Source organism: Lethenteron reissneri, chromosome 26 (genome assembly GCF_015708825.2).
Source record: "Lethenteron reissneri isolate LAM-NWPU_2019-01 chromosome 26, ASM1570882v1, whole genome shotgun sequence".
Classification (NCBI taxonomy): Eukaryota; Metazoa; Chordata; class Hyperoartia; order Petromyzontiformes; family Petromyzontidae; genus Lethenteron; species Lethenteron reissneri.
Window position 1 is genome coordinate 13,423,093 of NC_083804.1, and position 22,524 is coordinate 13,445,616.

General features: G+C 44.6%; 1 protein-coding gene across 11 annotated transcripts; it reads right to left on the reverse strand.

Moving 5' to 3' along the window:
• Positions 1–658: 658 nt before the first annotated feature.
• LOC133347719 (forkhead box protein J1-B-like) lies at positions 659–17,265 on the reverse strand. Of its 11 annotated transcripts, none has more exons than XM_061560228.1 (4): positions 16,952–17,130; positions 16,448–16,613; positions 11,332–11,876; positions 659–2,789 (listed from the first exon to the last, which is right to left on the reverse strand). In XM_061560228.1, the coding sequence occupies exons 2-4, from the start codon at positions 16,473–16,475 to the stop codon at positions 2,022–2,024; spliced, it is 1,341 nt and encodes a 446-aa protein (XP_061416212.1). In that variant the 5' UTR covers positions 16,476–16,613; positions 16,952–17,130; the 3' UTR covers positions 659–2,021. The 11 variants fall into 11 exon arrangements, with proteins under 11 accessions (XP_061416212.1, XP_061416211.1, XP_061416217.1 ...); XM_061560227.1 differs by having other exon boundaries at positions 11,332–11,879; XM_061560233.1 differs by lacking the exons at positions 16,448–16,613; positions 16,952–17,130 and adding an exon at positions 17,137–17,265 and having other exon boundaries at positions 11,332–11,879.
• Between the last annotated feature and the right edge of the window lie 5,259 nt (positions 17,266–22,524).

The window sequence follows — 22,524 nt, forward strand, 5'->3', positions numbered from 1 at the left end:
TACTGCCTCTGTCTGTGTTGTTTGATTCCATCTCACCAGTGTTCATCCATGTCTTTGTGAACCATTTTCCAGGCTCCAGATGAAGGCTGATGGCATGGCCCAGCCAGTTCAGGTGGAATTTCTCCATCCACCTTGTACGTACTATACCACTTCAGTCTTGGCTCTTCTAGCCTTTCAATTTATTCTAAACTAGCTTTACTACCCGGCTTCGCTCGAGACTTGGGGGGGGGGATGCGTGACGTCAGCAGGCACACTGCGTAACGCTGCCGCATGCGGGTGACATCACAGATGTGACGTCACCACTCACTTGCCATGCAAAATATATCCATTATTGCAACCATCCCCCCCCCACCCCAAATGCAAAAGTCTATTTTTATACTTTTTGCATTGTGTACAGTCTGGAAGCTACACACATGCCAAATTTAAAGTTTGTTGCATGTCGGGAAGTATGCTCAACATTTCGAAAAGACACACATATTCACACATTTCCCTTTTATAAAGATGTATGTATTAATGGGAATGATGGATATTGAATAATTATGGTGGTTCTTACGAGATAATGAGAATGATGTATGATGATGATTATGATGTTTTAGTGCAGTTACTGAATACATATTCAGACCAGTGATGAATAAGTCAAATTGGCAACAAGTGAAAACTCTTTTCCATCACTTTTTATTACCTTTCCTTTTTATTCCATGGAAAGTGAACAGCAAACATGCCTCATATGACTCAGCCATGTAACTCTCTACTTTAATAATTCTCAGCATTCAGGCGTGACAGCACAATCCGTTTCCACACCATGGATTCCATCAGCACATTAGAAAAATTATCTTTTCACTCTCTCCATAGAACTCTGTAAAGTGTTTTTTTTTTACATATATATCATCCAAAAGTTTGTCTTCAATAAATGACTGTTCCAGTAAACACCGAAGATGTTGGGGGTCTTTTCTCCATGTCTTTTGGACAGAATGTCTTATATTTAGGAATCATTATTGTAATCTTTTTTTGTAATAACAGGCATCCAGATCAATTGCGATGACTATAAAATTACAATCCAGTAAAACAATGTGAAAAAAGAGAATATTTTACAATCATTGTTGCATTGTCAAAATTACTTTAAAACGATTTCACAGTGACCAATGTTTGAGCCACTTCAGGATATAAAATTAACAGTTTCTGTGACCCAATATCAGCATAGTATATTGTTGACAATTTTAGCTTACATATCCACACCTTTTTATATATATATATTTTACATTTTGTTATAGGTTAACACAACGGCCCTACCTTGGTTCCAGATTCTTATTACGTCATTACGCCTACAGGGTTGTCACCAGGTTGGATTGCTACAGTTTGGTACAACAGCAAATTACCCACAATCCTCCGTTCATTCTTCATAACATCAGCAGACCCACAACCATTCCCTCATACACAATGCATTATCTGCCACTGATTTCCAGTCCTTCAAGGATATTGCATCCTACAGCTGAAAACACCAACCCAATGAAGAAACCTACTGCCCTTTCCCAAGTGCCTCTTAAAATCCTGGCGACCGCCATTCGGTTAGTAATGCTCATGGAATGCATAAATGAGTTACAGTGCAAAAGACTGTTAGCAATATGGTCAATTAAAAAAAGAAGTCAAAATTGTTATACAATAGTATAATACGCTCTACTAAAATCTGTTACATTTGCATCTTATTTCATTGTTTATAAAGAAAATTGAAGAGAAATAAAAATGCAACTAAAATCACAATGTAATTCAACAATGTAATTAAAACAATACAAATCTTCAGTTCAAATGTAGGCACACCTCTTTCCCAAGAAAACAATTATATTAAAAATAAGCATCATGCATTCAAACAAGTTTTCTGTTATCAAAATACTGCAAAACAAGAGAGTAGTGTCTTAGATCTCATTTAGTGTATATGCGTGTGTTTAAGTCTGCAGAAAGTTTTATGTTTTAGAGTTCACATTGTATGTTGTTTTTTAAATAAAAAAACCACCAGGAGGACTAAATCACAGCAGGGCCTCTGGCCTGTCCCACAGTGAGGCATGTCCTGGGAAGCTCGCAAAATCAAAAACCTCGTCGAAACTGACTGTCGTTGTCAGGAACTCCTCGGCGTCTTCCTCCCAAGGGTGGCGAAGAGAGCTGATCGCGAGTGACAGCTCCTCGTCAAATGTAGGAGCGTGAGCCCTCAGGTCGACTTGCTCCAGGGCGTGCTGGCACCACTCGGGCGGCGGGTTGATGTGCCGACCGTGCACCGTCAGGTCGATGTCGGCGTGCGCAAACGACGCCTCGAACTCTCCCGCTGCGTAGGCGTCTCCGCTGTCACCGCTGTCGCCGCTGCCTGAGCCAAATACGTCGTGCAGCACCGACTGCCAGTCGAAGCTGCCCTTTAGCGAGCCAAGGTCCTTTTGCTCCTCCTGTGCCAAAAACTGCCTATTGCTTAGTGCCACCTCTGGCCTATTCTTGCGCTCGCTGTGAAAGTGCTGGAAGGAGGCGGCGGCATCGCCATTGTGGCAGTCCTGGTGGGCGTGCAGATCTGAGGGCGAACGGCTTTCTAACGATGCCTGCGGGAGGCCGTATGGGCCTGGTTTGTTGGCCGAGATGGGGTTGTTGGCCCAGCGCGCCGTGCTTATTCGCCGCCTCCTCAGCAGCCCGTTGGCCACCACATCTGCATACTGGGGGTTGATGCTCCAGAATCCCCCTTTTCCAGGTTCGTCCTTCTGCCGTGGAACCTTGGAGAAGCACTTGTTCAGCGAGAGGTTGTGGCGAATGGAATTCTAAATATGGGTGATAAAAAAACACACACGTCAACAATCAAGTGTGAGGTTTTTTTGTAACACGTAGTGTACGCAGTGAATTCTTGCAACAATTTTAAAGTGCAAAATAAATGCTGAAAAGCGAACGTCCTTCAGATATCACGCTGCTATTGCCAAAGCTGAGCTGTCAAGTGCTGTTAGTGGGTACTTGATTAGGCTCTGTTTGGCAAACGAGAGCATGCATAGGCAGCCCAAAAAATGCCTGGCCACCCTTAGAAATGAAGTGACAAATACTTATCCGAATAAACATTTGCATACATTAAAGCACTGTTTTCATAGGGGTGCAGAGAAACTCTAAAAAATCATTAACGGACCATCAGGACTTTTAAATACCAAAACACCAGAGGGCTTGGTGCTGAATAATAGAAAAATATAATCCTTTCTTAAAATGTCATTTATTTTCCTGAAAGTTGACAGACCTAACGATGTATTCATTGTTATTATTTTACAATGCTGGAATAAAAGCTTATGTTATTGGTTTGAATGAGCCTTAAGCGTACTGGAATGACCCTAAAACATACTGCCGTTAGAGCTGGTAACAGCCATATTAAATGAACAAAGCTTTTATAATAGAAACAAAAGGCAAGGGAAAGTGCTTGTGTTAAGTGTGTCTGTGTCTCAGACTTAGCAGATTAAGACTGGTCTTTCAGCAACATGTCTCGTATTCAAGAGGGCCAACAGACATAGAACTGCATCTTGAAATACCAAAGATGGTAAACATCGCCGCCTGTGTAGAATATGCTTTAAACAATTTACCACTTCTCTTGTTCGTTAAACAACATCCCAAACCTAAGAATTTAAAATAAATCTTATTTGCAAAAGGCCATTCTCTGCTTTTGAAAATTTCTTTCTTGTAGATAATAATGTTCGAACAAAAAAATAATATTTTGTTCAGATAAATATGTTTATGGCTTGCACAGCATTAAGATTTGGGTGGAATGTACATTTAAATGATCAAGGTTAGAGGCATACCTTTTGTACATACATTACATACAATTAGTTTCTTTACAGAAGTGCCAATGTCTTTGCAGGAAGTAGTTTTGGTTAAATTCTGCCACTTCTGAAATTGTGTTCATCCTACTCATCAGTCAAAGTTTAATGTAAACAAATCATTTAGTTGCGTTTTATGGTAAGGTTTCCTCACGTGTAATTAATAAATTGTGCCACCCTCTCCACTTGTTGGGTAAAGTTATATCATATCATCATAAATGTTAAATTGTAGTTGTTGTTCTGCATCTACATCATCCATACAAAAGAAGAAGGTAAAATCACAATTTTCAATCAATTAACAGGGATTCAACGGAGGGAACAAGACAGGGGAAGTGTGGTCCATGGAGATGGAGGAGAAATCAGCTTGTGTGAGGATAAAGTATGCTGATGGCTTGGGGACGCCTTGATCCAGGAGTCGATAGATGATGGTGAAAATGATGACGGTGAATGGGGAGTGGTTCTGGGAAGTATTAATGGTTGCACAGGTGGGGCAGGGGGTAACATCTTTCCCCCATTGAGAGACCAGGGGAGTAAGAGATTCCCCACCTACTACAGAGTGTCTATCCTTAGAGTTGGGTATGGAAAAACTGCATTCATACACTTTGTTTTCTGGGCTTTTGTGTGAAGTCATTTGGGGCCTGGGTGAGATGTTAACACCTAGTATATACATCATACTTCATGAAGCCAGGAGAAAACACAGAAATTCAACTTAGATGTGCATGTAACAAATCACCCCGTATGGCAATTTGATGAATTCTGACAATTTGGGGTCATGATTCTATTAAAAAATCCATTGTTTTTCATTTTCAGCCTGTTTTGTTTTGTTTCCCGTTTGCTCTGTCTGGTTTGCACAATTGTATTCACTCCATGAGCCAAAATGTAACATTTGCATTTCATGTGCACACCTTTTTTATTACACGCACAATTTAATGCATGAATCGTGTGTATTATTTGATTCTAACTGCTGAATGAATGCATATGTAATACTCCCTCAGCATCTGGACATGGGCATTAGATCTCAAATCCAATACTATTAAATTTAGGTTTACATCACGTGAATCCTCTTGTACCATACTGTGCTTATCAATTGTCTTTAGATGTTTTTAGACTAACACAATTTCCAACGAATGTAAGTCAACCAGTGCTGTTGTTGCTGCACGCACGGCTAATGCACTAATACATGCACGCTGGTGTATGGATGCATGTTGAATTTATTTCGCACCGTATGCAGCAAACCGTGATAATCGGAGGCGCTGTTAGATCTTAACACTGTACACTTTCAAAGGTGATAGTCTTACACGATACAAGACTGACAGCCTAGTAACTTTTTTACATTTTTGTGAAGGAGATACGTTATGTGCAGATCTAAGTGATAGCCTTTCCAAACTGTATTGAATTTCTACGTGACTTTACCGAAAGAACCAAGAAGATTTATTGAATTTGTTTATTTCCATTTAACGCGGCATTCAGAACCAAACACATTCTGACAGTTTTCCTGACCTAACCAACATGACTTCTTATGTAAATTTCACACAAAATGTTTCACTATTTCAGATATTACCTATCATCAATCAGTCGTAAGTATGTTAACATTTATTTGTTTTATTGACTGATACATTAAATATTTTTCAAATACGGTTCAAGTTCGTATTTTTACACACAAACGTCCCATTAGCACGGTGTCTGTGAATTAAATAAAGAGCAAAAAAATATCACGAATTGTCTGTCTCTGACAAAGGTAAATGTTTTAAAAAATCAAGGTCGTGCAAATGTAATATTAATAGGTGATTATGGGACAATAAGAAAGTTAACACGTTTAAAGTAAAAAAAAAAGGTAAAAACGGTACAGCGTGCTATATTTAAGAACAAAGTGCATGCGGCCCGTGGGCATAATGTAAATAAAAACACCCCTATTTCCTTTGGGAAATGGTACATTCCACAATTAAAATGTTCTGCACCTGTACAAACGACATTGGCAATAGCTTCCGTAATAAACACAAACATATGACATAACTACAGTGTTTGTTTATGTCTCTGTTCTTTAAAAAAAACGATGTTTTAGGATTCACTGCACATTTTGCTAATTACGTATCGGTATTTACAGTATTCATGCAATATAAATAAACATGAATGCTGTACTTAAAATACTGTTACAATAATAATCAGTCATTGTTATGGGAATGTACAACATGCCCCGTTACGCTTTTTAAAAAATATCCTTTCGAAAGGTTTTCGTTCTAATTTGAAAAGAAACTCGCTGCAATTAACATTTACCGTATTAATAGGGTAACTGTGAGGTTTGTGTTCTAGTATTTCAAGAAAATTGTGGTGGCTGTATTAATAAGTCAGTTTTCAACGTTCTTTTCGCATTCAGAAAAGTTATACCTTGGGCAAATCGCCAGTGCCAAGGCTGAACAATGTATTTGCCTCTGCAGAATAAATAATTTTAAGCTGTAATTTAGCTCCATTGTAAGAACATGGTTCATTCTATTTGCAACGTGAGTAATGTTGGATTGGGCAATAAATGCATGTAGTAACATGCAACAGATTAGCACTGAGGCAGGCCATTGTGAAAATGACAAAAGCCACCATCACCGAAGTCATTCTTTCCAGCCCTTAATTGCTTTCATTATTCAGGTCTAACCTTACAATGCGCTCTGATATCAATTATTTGCGCTGTTCTCGAGAATTTCCAAACACTGATCTCACGTTTGGTTCATTTTACAGCACAATTACGTAAAACATCTCATTCCTGTGATCCTATTCGGTCGAGGATGTGCCCCAGCCTTGAGTATATTTCCGTGGGCTCATTTGGAACTCACACGTACGTACACACACAGAGCCCCGTCGTCTGTGCTGGGCTCACCCCAACCAGCCACAGAGGGGCCCCGTACCCCCCACAACGCCACCCGCATTCCACATCCCTAACAACATCCATTTAATCACTCTCTATAGCCCCCCGCCCCCCACTGCTGGACCCATGCCCAGGCAATAAACAGGGCAATACCTAATCGCTGTTCTCACTGCTGTTCGGCGATAGTGGTTATAAATATAGCAGTGTCTACCGCGCTTTTATGAAATAAATACATTCGTAAGTGGTGTCTTTGATGTGGGAAAACCACTTGCGTATGGCAGGCACAGCAGTATAAATTGCTATTCAAGACAAATTTAATGCGTGTTTATTTGAACATCTGCCCCCAAAACCACAAGGGGGCTTTTTTTTCATATCGCTACTTTTTGGGTTTTTAAATAGTAGTTCGAAAAATTCGCTTTTCTCTTGGACCCAGCCGGCACCGCCGTGCATTGCTTGTGTGCAGTGTTATGAAGTGGAACCAGTGGCAAATAAAACAGCTCCTGTGGAGACTGATAAGGACCCAGCTGGAGGCTGCGTCCCACGAGATAGGATGCGTGGAAGGTGCATTGTAGGTTTTTGTTGTTATTGTTGGTGTGTACAATGCCCTCCGGGTTTTTTTTTACTAATAAAAGAGATGTCATGCATTGCAATCACAATGAGGAGGGCATTTGAACCATTGGCTTCTGGTAATGAGCTTCAGTCAAAACGTTGCAATAAGTCATCAGCATTGAAACAAAAGTCGGCGTGCGTGGTATGTGTCCTGATCTTGTTGGTGGTGCCTTTTCACATCACCTACTGTGTGTTGTAACCCGTTAATTTGAAAAAGTGTGTAGAAAACTAGACAAACAATTAATGTATGTCTGAGTTTAACAGATACTGTATGTCCGTAAAGTATTATATTTAGAGCCGTCAAATTATTTTATGTAATTTATACGTATACTGTATATACGGTATTAACATTGCCACGTTTATTTCCTGCGGTTTTGCGATATCAAATACATAAATTATAATTGGAAATATTTAATTGCCCTATATTGTGAGATTGTTTCGACGCTTGACTATTATTGATAGCACAGCATTTTACTGTTCAGCATGTTAAACCATTCGATTGGCGTTTACGCTATGCGATGTATATCTGTTTATACATGCATAGTATTTTGAAATACAACAGCACTTTACTTTGTACTGTACCATTATGTATAGGGCGGATGAGAATTCGCGGATAAGTGAAATTCCTCATTAAATTGTCGTTCTCTGCGACCCCCCCTCCACACCCCCCATGGATATCGGTCCCCAATGTAAACATTGATAAGAACGGGTGTCCTCCTGCAAATCTATTTTATAACGTGGTGTACATTCATAAACATGTATACGTATGCAGTGCACAGTACTTACACAATTCAGTATTGTACAATATTATATGCAAAGTAAACTGTACTGCATTACCAAATCAAAACGTATGTCACCAGACACGACTAAACTGTATCGTACAATAGTCATACGCACAACTCTTGCTGGTTGTTTGCGAGCGCAGGAGTTGAAGCGGCACTCACTGAATCGCTCCGGGACATTGTTGAATGAAAATAAAATCGGGTACCAACTCGAGTAGCAACAAGCTGCTAAATCAAAACGTCTGTCCTCCGACATGACCGACCCGTGGAGGACACGTGCTCTGCGCACCTGTTGGGCTTTAACCCACCCTGCCTGCCTGCCTGGCTGGCTGCCTTTTAGCACGACCACTTACAAAGGAAACAGGAAGCGTCTTTTGTGTTAGACTTGACAATGGCAAGCAAATCAAAGTTTGCATGAAATGGTGCAAGACTCATTTAGCAACGGGCAGTTTAATTGTTGTTTATATTTGAGAGGCATTTTTTTGAACAAGAGCGTATTCTGGCGCACTTGGAGTAGAGCACATTGGCAGTGGAGCTTCTTTATTGGCTGTGGGAGTAATGTGGTGATTATGCATTCAAGGATGAATGCACGAAAATCGATTATGTATTATCTGGGATTACAGCATTCAGATTTAATGCAAACGATATAATAAAGAAAAATATAATCAATACAATTGAGATGGGAAGAATGAGACAAACGTATTAAAACATTTTCTGATTACAGTTGTGTAGACAGCATCATGATATGAATAATAAATTTGCAAATCTCAATAGAGCAGTGCACCCCTTGGCGTCAGGCAATGGCCCACGAATGCGACTTTTTTTCTCCTGAAAAATCCTTCAATACCCCTTTTCATCCTTTTCATTGTTGGGGTCGCACTTTCCCATACACTCTCCTGTGAAGTGAACCCCGATTTTTTTAATTATCAGATCTGCAATTCTAAACAAGTGAAGTGCAAAACCTAGTTTAGTGTGATTTTTTTTACTTTGCAGATTTTCGTGACGAGGTTCTATCATCTCACTGCACTTGAGAACATGTTTTTTTTTTTAGCATGGATGGCTGCCCTAGATTCTTACCCAGGATCTCAGTAGTGCTGGTTCAGCACTGACCTCTTCGCCCTCCATTCCCCACTCTAAGTACTGTATTGATTCACAACCTGAATTATGACAAGCTGATGAGCAATGATTGGGTTCAGACGTGAAAAAATGATGCTCCTAATGCGAGCTGGCACCTTGTGACTAAGTGTAACTAGTGATACTTCCAAACAGAAAACTGCATCCTTAAAATATACGACCCAAATTATCCTCAATGCATCCAGCCTCATTATACTGTCCAGTAATTTGGCAGCTAAGCAAAGCTGAGCCTGGTTAATATAGAACTTGGGCAGAAGACTGGGACTACAGTTATTAGGTGTTGTAGGCTTGATACTAGGTGGCCAAGAGATGAGAGTACAGATATTAATTCTTGAATGTAGAGTGTGTGTGGAGCTTCGAGTGTTACCTCCTCATATGCGTGGGGCTCTCCAGATATTCCTCCCACAAGTAAAATACTTAATGGAAATGGTCAAATATAGCAATGCTTGGCCCTCTTGACAAAGTATTGAGACTCGGTGAGGTATTTCTGGGTAATATATAACAATATAAACTTTGCAAAAGCTACTTTTGTATGGCGTAGTGTGTATGTGATGGCTATGAATGTGTATGCAGTGAATTACAGTATATGCAAGAACTGTTCACAAGTCGAATCATTATTTCTGAGATGTACAGTCAACAATAATAAATACTGTACATTTTGCTTTAATACCGTCCAGTGCTTTTCATGCAGCTCTTTACAATTCGACTCAAGGATGAGCGTGTCGTACATAGAGGGACATTTTGTCTAAGCACAATACTTTGCACTTGGCTTCTAAAAGAGGTGGACAGGATTTATAGCAGTACTGTATTAGGCAAATGCAGAACAGTGGAATCTACTTTCCCGGGTTTCCCATGCAATTTAAGGCCAAAGTAGGTGCCACTTGAGAAAATGCTGAACTCTAGACACAAACTCTCAAAACCCACTCACCCAACCCATGCACTTCACCACTGCTCCCACTAGAAGACCCTCCTATCCGCCCCCCACTACCCAACACCACCCACCTCTTCAGCCCGTGGAGGAGATGGGCGTGGGTGGGGAGGCGTGGTCGTAAAGATGGTGAGGGTGGTGCTGATGGTGGAAACATGGATGACATTGAGGGTGAATCCAGTGTTTTGTCCCGCACTTTAGGTTGGCAAATGAAGGACACAGGAAAAGAAGTGGGGAAGTGGGATGATTTATGAAGGTGTTTAACGTGGTGATTAATGGACCTGACATATGTACACACCATTGGTGCAGTAGCAAGTGGACGGTAGCCGGGCTGAAGTCCATTTTCATTCAGCCTGATAGTCAAGGATCTAAAGTATCCTCCAGCCTCGCTTTCACGTTCCTCTATCGACGAATCTAGCACCGTGATGGGTGTCATGCATATAATGAGAAATTGTATGTACAGTACTGTATTTAATTTTTGGAATAACATTTATAATTTCAGAATGGACAGAAAAACTGCAAAAATACAGTTCTGAAATTATTTGGAGACAAGCTGAAATGCCTAAAAATGTAATACTGTAAGTTTATCCTTTAAGGTGTATAATTGAAGACATAATTTAATATAAGTGTAAACATATATATTGAAGTGCAAAATAAACACGCATTGTGTTAATTTCACTGTCACGAATGCGTGTATGTGCAGATTTTAATCCTTATAGCATCACAACTACACCCAATTATCACTTGAGTAATCCAGATAATATTTTTTTAAACCAACACCGCCTAATGCTATATTCATGTCTTCCAGTCAGCGAATGCATGTACGAGATGTTAATACGGTACAGGAATCTACTTTACATCTACAACATTATTTGCTCACCTGTTGCTGTTGTACAATGAACTACTAGAGAATGCACGAGTATGAAAAATTATACCACCCAAAGTCCACTCATTACACTGGAGAAGGCTTTGCATTTTAACGATACGGCAAATTACATGTTCATTGAATGAGGCAATGAAAGACACCCAGCTCCGAACCAATTAAATAATTCACTCAAATAAAAAAGGCAATTCAACATTTTAACTCAACACCGTTAAAACAAAGACAAAAAAATACAACCTCGTTCATTTCACTGTGTAATCTCACAGCCGAGTGATCGCCTCTCTCTGCCTTTCTCTCCACCAGGTGTCTGTGCGTCTCCTTACCCTCCAGCAGGGGTCGGCGTGGCGGTAGTAGCAGAAGTTGTCCGTGATCCACTTGTAGATGGTGGCCAAAGTCACCTTGCTCTTCTTGCTGGCCTGCATGGCCATGCAGATGAGCGTGGCGTACGAGTAAGGTGGCTTGGCCGCTCCGTTGGTCCTGTAATCGATCTCCGTCTGCTGCTGCTGCTGCTCCTGTGCCATCACTGCTGCGCTCACGGGTTTGCCCGGCGTGCGGGGCCCCGTGCTGCCCGCCGTGTCCCCCGCCGTCGGCGAGGCAGGTGGGCCGGCTCCCACCCCGAGCAGGTCACCCCATCCAGGGCCACCGGCAGCGGCCCACGAGCGGCCCTGCTGCTGGCCCGGTGGCCTCGGCAGGTCGGCGTTGGCGATGGAGAAGTTCTGCAGCCACTGCAGGCTGGTGAGGCTGTCATCCAGGGTGACGGCCCCGGCGTCGTTGTCACGGTCCTCCGGGTGCAGGAGGCGCCAATTGGCCTTCACCCGGTCGGCGATGGCTGGGCTGGACAGCACCGGCATGGCTCTGGGCTCAGCTGCTGCTGTTGGCGGAAATGGGGATGGCAACAAACATTGTGGGAAGTCACGCACAGATCCGTTGTCGATTTTGCACGGTACAAGAATAATAATACTACAATACGTGATGAGCAGTGGAGATTGGCATCACCACTTCACCATTGCTGGACAGTGCGGGTTGGTTGAGATATCACTCTGAAACGTCGTGATTTAATTTAGTTGTTTTCATTTATTTTATTGTTTTACCTACGTAACTTTACCGAAAAAACCAAAGAGTATGAATCCTTGCAGTCACGAAAGCTTCAAATCTAGAAATATCACTCGCCATTGATTGTTAGCCGTGGCCAGGAATATAACTCAGGTGGCCAGGTTCGTAACGCGTCTTCTTGTCACGTTGGGGTGAATTGTTACAATTGCAGCGTGGTGGCGCTGTAGTCGAGCGCTTGACTCGTTCGGAAGGAAGCTCATGAGGTCTCATGTCGAGTCCGAGGCTGTCTCAGCCCATCATCCCACTAGGGTCGATAACAAAAGTCACTAAACGTTGTGGGACATTAATCGTGGTTGTCATATGGGTAGATTCATTATTTATTGGTCCCTGCCGTATGCATGTAGAATTCTCATCTAAATTGAAAACTAATTTTTTTTAACTGCTTTTTGTGCTTCGTTTGTTTTCCTTCCCCCCCCCCCCGCACCTCCGATCAGCTCGGTTGGCGACGTACGGTGCGAAAGAAGTTCAACATATATTCACTGGCTCATGATCAACAATGGAAATAAATAAGGACCACGTTATTGCTTTGAGGCAGAAGACAATGAGTTTTAAATGTTACATCATGACACTACTTTAGCTTGGTGGTGGTTTTGATATGTCATCTCAAACGCGTTACAATCAGAGGCGAGAATGTGGATGGCATTCAATATCGCAGTTCAGCAACCTGTATTACTGCAGGACTCTGCGATGTTCCTGTGACCCACCCTGGGGAGTCCAGTTGTCCTTTTTGGACCAGCACCGGACGCCCATGATGATGATTAACATTGCAAATGCACAATTGTGCAAACGAGGTATAAAATAAACAAATAAATGTTCCGCACTAACAAAAACTTACACGCTTACATTGCAGTGCAAAGGGTAAAATTATTTAAAGGTACGATAGTATCAAACCCCTACTGGGATAGTCATCTCTGTGTTTAGTTACAATACAAATGATCGAAAAGTTGTGGCACAAGGCAAAATATTAGTATTTATACTGTGGAATTATTTCAATTACGATGCCTCTCATTGAAACGTATCTAAAAGGGGGTTTCCAGAGTACATGCAATGTATGCATACACACATCTTTCATTTACAACCAAGTGCCCGCTGAGATTACAAGCATATTGTGTAAAGGGAGATCACGGTTAGAAACAAGCATCAAAGCAAATAAGTGCAAAAGTAGCAGACAAAACAGTCGAAAGAGGAATGCTTGCAATCTGCATATATTTTAAGAGCCAATTTGGATTCAAAGTCTCTTTTCTATCCGAGCCCAGTTTCTAACTCTCCCCATTAAGGGAGCCCTGAAAGAGAAGTAGAACACAAAAGCGAATACAAAGCACAGCACACACCAAATGTAAATGTACGCAATGTGCATTTCACATAACTTCAGTTCCACATGCTGTCGACTGTACTCATGTTGGGCTGTTCTGACTCTCCGATTTGGCTTTAAGAATAAAACACGCGCAATGTTATGAATGGACTGGCACTGATGCACTCACCTGCACTAAAGTTTTGTTACACGTCTCAGCGTTTACACGTCTAGTCGTTTAATACCGATTGCTTACCTGCACAAATAGCACTGTGCCAAACCACACGCGTGTACATTTTATATATCCAGCATTACCACTTGGCTCTTCAAATTGCCCACAATGTGAAATGACAATAAACGTGAACGTACAGATGCCGTGCAGTGCGTCACGTACCACTTACTTACCTCGAATAAATTCTCAGAGGGCAGCAGAATCGAAGCATGAACAACGCAGTTTATAACACGGTATCCAACCGCTACTTGTATCCGAGAAAGATGTGCCGGCGGTGGTCTATATGGTGCCTGGCCAAAGGCAGCAGCAGCAGCAGGAGGAGGAGCAGTGAAGGGCTTGGCTCACTGCTTGCGTGAATTGCGGTGTGCGACGGATGGTGCGCTGGGATGGACACAAAACGCACAGGGTAGCCCTGCCCGGCTCTTTAAAACAAGCCTTGCAGCTCACGATTGGTTTCACCGGACTCTCCGTCACCCGTCCCTCGGATTCTAGAATTACTACCTCCCCTTTCCACCCACTTCATGCACTCTACCCCTCCTTCCTACCCCCTCCAGCCCTCTAACCCACCCCCGCAATGTGACATGCGTCAACCCCCCTTCACCCCAACACCCACTCCCGTGTTTAGCACTGAGAGCCCCACTGCCCATTCTCATTAAACCACTTGCTAGAATGTACTACAGGGTTCTGCACGGGACACTTTTATCAGCGTTGTGTGCATGGCAAATGCTGTTTGTTGAGTTGGATTGTAAAAAAAAAAGACGCATGTCTGTCTGCAATTTTTTAAATTATCTTTCAGATATAATTTTTTTAAAGATGTATTTCTACATACCCTACAATTACATTTGATTTGATTTTCAACGGTATCGTAACCTCAAGACTGCAAAATGGCAAATTTGTATATATTTTTTTAACGCCAGAAAGCCTCACCGATTATTTTCCAGGAGGGTTCTGCATTTAGGTTCTTGGTCATTCCTATTCCATTTTGGACGCAACCAGAGTACGTGGAGGAGATAACAACATGCATATGAGGGGATGAGACTCAACATTTCCACACAGATGGATTCAGCCATCGCTGTGCTGTCATCTCCTGGCGACTACACAGATGATGAGCATGCAACATCTTGGGAGGTAGGGATAGAGGGGGGTTTCGTTGGAGGTTATTTTCAGTGGTGAGCCTGGTGCATGAAGCCAAGGGCATGGGGGGGAAGAAGACGACATATTGGACACTTCACGACGAGGCATTTACTCACAGGCAATGCTCGATGACGTTCGTGTCAATCGTTGCCTTGCCCACTTGTTTTATGCGTCGTATCCGTTGCGTGAGAGTCGGGTGGGAGTACTGTGCTGACCCATCCGTGGGGACACTATAGGGGAGAATGTCCTCTCGTGCAGGTATTCCTTATGGGGCTCCTAGGTGCACGTTTCTAAATTGGTAAAACTCTGAGCATTCAAAAACCATTTGAACACACACATTACTGTACATGCATTCTAAGTGTGCGCGTGTGAGACTGTGAGTGGACATGGTACATGTTGTGAATAGTACATACGGTACAGATGCGAGTGTATATTGTGGCATGTGCACATTTTTTAAAGGGCCAGATTGTTATGATCATACTCTGAAATATATTTTGCAATTGGTGGTTTCTCGTCCTGCTAGAGCATTATTGTAATTTAACAAAACAACTCAAAAATTCCTAAATAATATTGCTTTAACAGAAATACATACAGTATTTAAAAAAATAATAATTAGCCATTGCCTGGAACGTCACCAATGTTTGTGTTGTCGTGCTTGTGCACGCACCACTGCCAACATCAGTCGAAATCGTCTAAGTATTCGATAATCTGTCGCCTTATCACCACATGCGTGTGGCATAAGTCAGTTTGTACACGTTGTATCGTGAATGATAGATATGTAATGTCATGAGCCTGATAACTTTATCAAGCTTTGCGCTTTATCAATGAGTTCCCTCCTCTGTTCCCGCAGCACCCAAAGCGGCGTGTTCGTACGATCTGTGTATTAAGCCCAGAACAACTGAACTTGTGACATTGATTGCTGCATGGACAAATTATCAATTGAAGTATAAAGATTAATTTTACGACCGGCTCTCGTAACATGGCTTAGCGATAGTGGGTTTGCCGCCTGTTGCAAGAGGTTCACGGTTTGAATCCGCCCGGGTTTACTGTTGCCGATGTATTAACGCACATCAACATCCGCAGATAAAGATTCATTTACGTGATTCGACACGACTCGGCCAATTCTAAAAATTACCCGCAACTTATGAAACCGGGAGCATACATAGCAAGCATCGCCTCCTACTGGCAGAGAAGAGTTCGTGCCGCATATGCCTGAGACAACATTTCGGTCCCCTAATTCGCGTCGCTCACCGCGTGGACGGCGTAAAGGAGGGGGGAGCTCTCTTCAAACGCAAAAAACATCAACATTAAATTTTGATTTAAAGCTTTCGTGACTGCAGGGATTCGTATTCTTGGTTCTTTCGGAAAAGTCACGTAGAAGGGAAATAATAAAATAATAGAAAGATAAAACAATAAAAAATGTTAATGTGTTTATATTTCTATTATTTTATTATTTCCCTAGAAAAAAGATAAAACACGTAAAAAATTATATTTATATTACTTTATTATTTCCCTTCTACTTGACTTTACCGAAAGAACCAAGAATAACATCAACATTGTTACAAGCCGCCACGCATATAAAGGATTTATAGTGAAAAACTTTGTTTTTACGGTGGTGCCTCCGACGGATCTACTTGCCCCCCACCCATCCACCCATCCATCCACCCACCCCCGCCGGAGGAATGTGGAGTTGCCATCCTTTGCGTCCAGCAACGGCAGGCGTCGTTGTTGATGTTGGGGGCTGACGTCCCTAACGGCCACACCACGAACCGCCGCCGCCCGTGCACAACGGCCACAGGTCAACCTCCTCCTCCTCCTCCTTGGTCTATCCACTGCTGGATGGAGGTCTCCCCATACCGTGTCGATTGTGGGGGGGGGGGGGGGGCAGAGGGTTGTTTGACCATGCTTCACCACGCTAGTCAGTACGTTCACTAGGGGAAGGCAGGCGGCGGGCGGGGGGGGGGGCAGAATGGGTGCAGATGGAACATCCGTGACCCCAATCGAACTCAGGTCGCCGCCGGGTTAACATCGCGATAACCACGATGTGCCGCGCGATAAACACTCCACTGTTCATGTTAAAGCATTAATTACTACCACGTTTACAGCACTTTGTCAATCCTACTGCTGGATGAAGGTGTGGGGGTGGGGGGTGTGTGTAGTGAGCATATTTTACCACACTAGTCAAGCCACTTTGGTGACGGTTCAGCCGGTTCCGCGAATCGAACTGGGGTCGGGGCAAGGTTCGCAGCGCGGCGACTCTCTGTGGGCGACTATTTCGCGGTGTCACCCTGCGACTCACGGCCACCACTGAGCACCTCGCTGGACGTTGGAGGGATCTTCTCCTCCCGACGATCTCACCTCGGGGAACGCTCTCGGCCACCCACGAGCAACGTCTTCCCTGGTGGGAGGGGGGGGGGGGGAGATGGCACCGTGCGAGTGACGGTTGTCGATGCGCCCGTTGTTGGCACGTGCACAGGGAGCGAGATGAGTGACACGTGCAGAGGAAGTGAGTGACACGTGCAGAGGAAGTTTGTGACACGTGCAGAGGAAGTGAGTGACACGTGCAGAGGGAGTGAGTGACACGTGCACAGTGAGTGACATGCAGAGGGAGTGAGTGACACGTGCAGAGTGAGTGACACGTGCACAGGGAGTGAGTGACACGTGCAGAGGGAGTGACACGTGCACAGGGAGTGAGTGACACGTGCACAGTGAGTGACACGTGCAGAGGGAGTGAGTGACACGTGCACAGTGAGTGACACATGCAGAGGGAGTGAGTGACACGTGCAGAGTGAGTGACACGTGCAGAGGGAGTGAGTGACACGTGCACAGTGAGTGACACGTGCAGAGGGAGTGACACGTGCACAGGGAGCGAGATGAGTGACACGTGCACAGGGAAGTGAGTGACACGTGCAGAGGGAGTGACACGTGCACAGGGAGTGAGTGACACGTGCACAGTGAGTGACACGTGCAGAGGGAGTGAGTGACACGTGCACAGTGAGTGACACGTGCAGAGGGAGTGAGTGACACGTGCAGAGTGAGTGACACGTGCAGAGGGAGTGAGTGACACGTGCACAGTGAGTGACACGTGCAGAGGGAGTGACACGTGCACAGGGAGTGAGTGACACGTGCACAGTGAGTGACACGTGCACAGTGAGTGACACGTGCACAGGGAGTGAGTGACACGTGCAGAGGGAGTGACACGTGCACAGGAAGTGAGTGACACGTGCAGAGGGAGTGAGTGACACATGCAGAGGGAGCGAGATGAGTGAGTGACACGTGCAGAGGGAGTGAGATGAGTGAGTGACACGTGCAGAGGGAGTGAGTGACACATGCAGAGGGAGCGAGATGAGTGAGTGACACGTGCAGAGGGAGCGAGATGAGTGAGTGACACGTGCAGAGGGAGCGAGATGAGTGAGTGACACGTGCAGAGGGAGTGAGATGAGTGAGTGACACGTGCAGAGGGAACGAGATGAGTGGGTGACTCGTGCAGAGGGAGCGAGAGGAGTGAGTGACACGTGCAGAGGGAGCGAGTTGAGTGAGTGACACGTGCAGAGGGAGCGAGATGAGTGAGTGACACGTGCAGAGGGAGCGAGATGAGTGAGTGGCTCGTGCAGAGGGAGCGAGATGAGTGAGTGACACGTGCAGAGGGAGTGAGTTGAGTGAGTGACACGTGTTGAGGGAGTGACACGTGTTGAGGGAGTGAGTGACACGTGCAGAGGGAGCGAATTGAGTGACACGTGCAGAGGGAGCGAGATGAGTGAGTGACACGTGCAGAGGGAGCGAGATGAGTGAGTGACACGTGCAGAGGGAGCGAGTTGAGTGAGTGACACGTGTTGAGGGAGTGAGATGAGTGAGTAACAAGTGTTGAGGGAGCGAGATGAGTGAGTGACACGTGCAGAGGGAGCGAGATGAGTGAGTGACACGTGCAGAGGGAGCGAGTTGAGTGAGTGACTCGTGCGCGTCAAGCAAGAGTCGATTATATTTTATTGGCCCGCGTGGTTGTAGTTATGGTCAATTAAACCCCGCGACCCCACGCGGCGGCTTGGGGAGGTCTTCGTCAAGCGGTGGATTGACGAAGAGGCTGCACGTGTACAACAACAAGAATAATGATCATCATCATACGACGTGCCAGACTCATCGACCAAGTGGAACGAGTGAACACGATCAGGTGACGCGCTCATAAGCCTTGCTTTTAAGTGGGATAATTGTCGGGTTTTTTTGCCTGAATATTCGTCAATTACAGCCTCGGCAACCATGGTCAATCCACTGCTGGATGAAGGCTTCCCCAAACCATCGTCATCTCTCACGAACCTGATACGTTTTTTTTTGGGGGGGGGGGGTAGCATGACTTCTCCAGATCCTTCGAGTTTCGGGGCTTGTAAACGCAGCTGATGAAGTCTTGGCCACGCCGTGCTGCCGCTCAGGTCGACACGACCGACCCCGAGCGGTTAGGACTGAGATCGAGGACGTGGTGAAGAAGCAACTCATCAACTCATCAACTCGCACCGAGAATTGCGTGGCACATGCTGGTCTCTGTAGAGGATGGTGAACGTACGAATCTTCATGTGTACAGCCAGTGGTTGTGGTACGCTGCGCTATAAACCCGGCGACCCGGGTTAGATTCTCGCTCACTGCCAACACCAGTGACGATTATCTGAACCGGTCCCGGGCCTCCCCTAGGTCGATTCAGCCTCAAAATTATTACCTGGTGCGGTGTGTAAACATCGCCACTGGGGAGACAAAGACGGCCGGGCATGGTGCTGGCCTTCATAGGTGCTTGCTAACAGAACTTGCGCCTACAGTCTGTTCAGGCTTTGGCGTGTCGTGGTGAATACGTTAAGGAGACTTCACACCACACGCGTGTCAGTGGCGGAGTGGCTTGAAGCTTGGTGGATACCGCCGCACTGCCCTCTAGCGCTTCACAGCGCCTCCTGCTGCAATCTGTGTCCAGATGGTGGCCGCCCATCCCAGCAATGTCCAGGCTAAGCCCTCTCTCTCTGCTTTAGCCTCCAAGATCGGGCGCATTGCGGGCAATTTGGTCACGGACCAAGTAAACACCCAAAAAAAAACATAATTTTGACCGTCTCGAAAAGTAAGTGGGCTTGGGCAGGACGATACGTGGTGGCCTTGGCTATGAGGGATGATGGTTGAGACTCATGACGGAATCGGCGTGTGTGGCATGCGCTTGATGACTTGTTGAATCGCAGGACCTGTGAGCGATGGGAACTGCTTGGAGACGCCAACATCCAGCAGTGGATTGCTGATGGCTGATGGTGATGCTGAGCGTACCGCCGGCTAAGTGCGTCTGTGTGAGTGTTTGTGCAATTTGCATGCGTGAGTTACGTGTTCCTTTCCATTGTGTTTGTGCGTACAACTGTGTGGCCTTTGTGTACCGCATGTGTGTGGCTGCACGTGTGTGTTCCTCTTCGTTTTGTCTGTGTGCGCGAGTTCCTTTCCTTTGTGTCTGCGACTCGGCGTGTGTGTGTACGTGTGTGTGTGCTTCATTTGTAATGTGCGTGTTCCTTTCCTTTGTGTCTACATAGCGTGTGAGCTTATTTAGAGGTTGGGGGGGGGGGCGTTACAGCCCCTCTGTCAATCCACTGCTGGATGAAGGTACCTCCAACGCCGTTGTGGGTAACGGGAGTTGTTTGACCATACTTGACCACTCTGGCCAGTGCAGATTGACGCGTGGGTGTGGGGGGCAGGACAGGTTCAGATATCGCTCACCACAGATGTTACATCCGTGGTCAAGAATTACACTCGGACCACCGACTTCAGTGCGCGCTGTACGAACCATGGTTCTGGTTTTCCCGATGATAAACTAAAACTAAACTATTTTTTTTATTTTACCAGGTAAGGCCCACTGAGCTATGAAGCTATTTTCTTAAGAAGCAACCTGACCACATATGATAGCTCAACAAAGTGGCTTATCGTGCGGAAATGTATCGCAGCCAAATACTCTAAACGCATATTCGAAATGTGGAGGAAAAACTGGACGACCTAGAAAAAAATCCATGCAAACTCCAAATATACAGGCATGAGGGTCAGGATCAAACTCACGACCTCTTGCATCCCAGGCGAGGGAGTTAATACATCGCCACCGCGGCACCCACATGATAATGATGGTGTTCTTATAGATGTAACGGGCCTACTGATGGTGTTGCCATAATGGTTGTTGTGCATATGTCAGGCTGACCTTTTCAATAATGACCACAGTGTTGCTCGAAATGTGATGGTCTTTTAATAACGTTGACAATGGCGTTATATGATATTGCTCATTGGGTACCTGTACTAACCGTGATATTCTTATAATTCTCACGGCGTTCCTATTACGTGAGAGTAATTACGTTCTGAAAAAAAACGATAACGTGGTTAGAATGCCCACGGTGTTGCTATAATCGTGTAATTGTAATACGGTATTCTTACACAAATATTGTAACAACACTGATTATTTTTGCTGTAACGGAGAGGCAGCATCATCTGCAGTGGAGAAAGTGCATCCACCAATTGGTGATGATGCTGCTGCTGCTGCTGGTGATGATGGCGTTGCCTCCCTCCCCGCTCACAAATTAATTCCCGCTTTGTTCACTGAGCGCGCCACTCTTGCCGCGCTTCTGCACACGGAACGACGCGAACCAAAGGTCACGGCGCCTGCAAACGTCGCCAAACATTGAAAAAAAGGGAAGGAGGAGGGGGGGGGGAACGCAAGGCACACCCGGGACCCTGAGCCCTGATGTAATAGCTAATAACTGCACTTTAAAGGGCTTCCCGATGCTGGCTGTAACCTAAGGAACTTGCGCTCGCGTGCTGCTTTGTGAGCCTGGTCTCTCCCAGTGCCACCTCCCGCTAACCCCCCGCACATGTTTTAGTTGGGCCCCTTTTATATTACATCACGTAGCACTCCCTTTCACGCGTTGATAGCCAGGTTTATGGCTTTAATGACCGGCGCGGTCAAACTCGTGCAACCGTGAGATAATCGACCCGTTAACGACACGCTGAAGTTGCTTTCAGAGAGATCTGTAAACAAAAATAACCTTTAAAAAAAGCAAGATGCTTTTTTTTTCTACTCACTGATCAGTAGTGGCAGGATTTGTTCCCACTTATTGACCATCGTATCTGAATAATAATAAGTCATTACTCATTAACTTTAAATCAAGAATTACTCTGTCACCTATTGTAGCAAAAAAGCCTGGCATGTGTACCTATAATTCCTCAATGGCAACTTCATTCATTGTGCACAGCTTTAATCGTTATAAGTAATCATTAACTGTCTTACTACATACTAATATAATTCCTTTATCCACAAAACAAATGAAATGTTCAACCAACTAAAGTATTTACACCTTTTAAAACATTTTGGAATATTGTAATAGCTTGTGTATAAGCTTGTGTCTATTTCCCCGATTAATAAGCCTGTGGCTATACTACCCCTGTTTATCTCTCAAGACAGACATTGCTCTTTTCAGAAATTTATTTCGATCCATTATTTAAAAGTGGACATATCGTGGTCGTAAAATGGATCTGAACTTTATATGCCTATACGATCCTTTATGTGGTGGACAGGCATTTGCAGTGTGATTACAATGCTCCTACCACGAATAGGGGGCGTGCCCACAGAATTTCATTTAGAGGGCAGCCATGGGAGCAGGACGAATGTTGGGGAGGTACCCACTCTCTGGAACAGTGAGCATTGTATCTCAAAATCCACAACAAATTGGATGAGCAACATTCATTTTCAAGGAGGCA

Excerpts from the sequence above, each read along its gene's own strand:
- LOC133347719 (XM_061560227.1), bottom strand. The coding sequence starts at position 16,475 with ATGGCAACTCCACATTCCTCCGGCGGGG. Across the intron at positions 11,880-16,447 it reads TCCACATTCCTCCGGCGGGG|CAGCAGCTGAGCCCAGAGCC; the intron begins GTGGGTGGATGG and ends TTCCGCCAACAG. Across the intron at positions 2,790-11,331 it reads ACGCCGACCCCTGCTGGAGG|AATTCCATTCGCCACAACCT; the intron begins GTAAGGAGACGC and ends ACCCATATTTAG.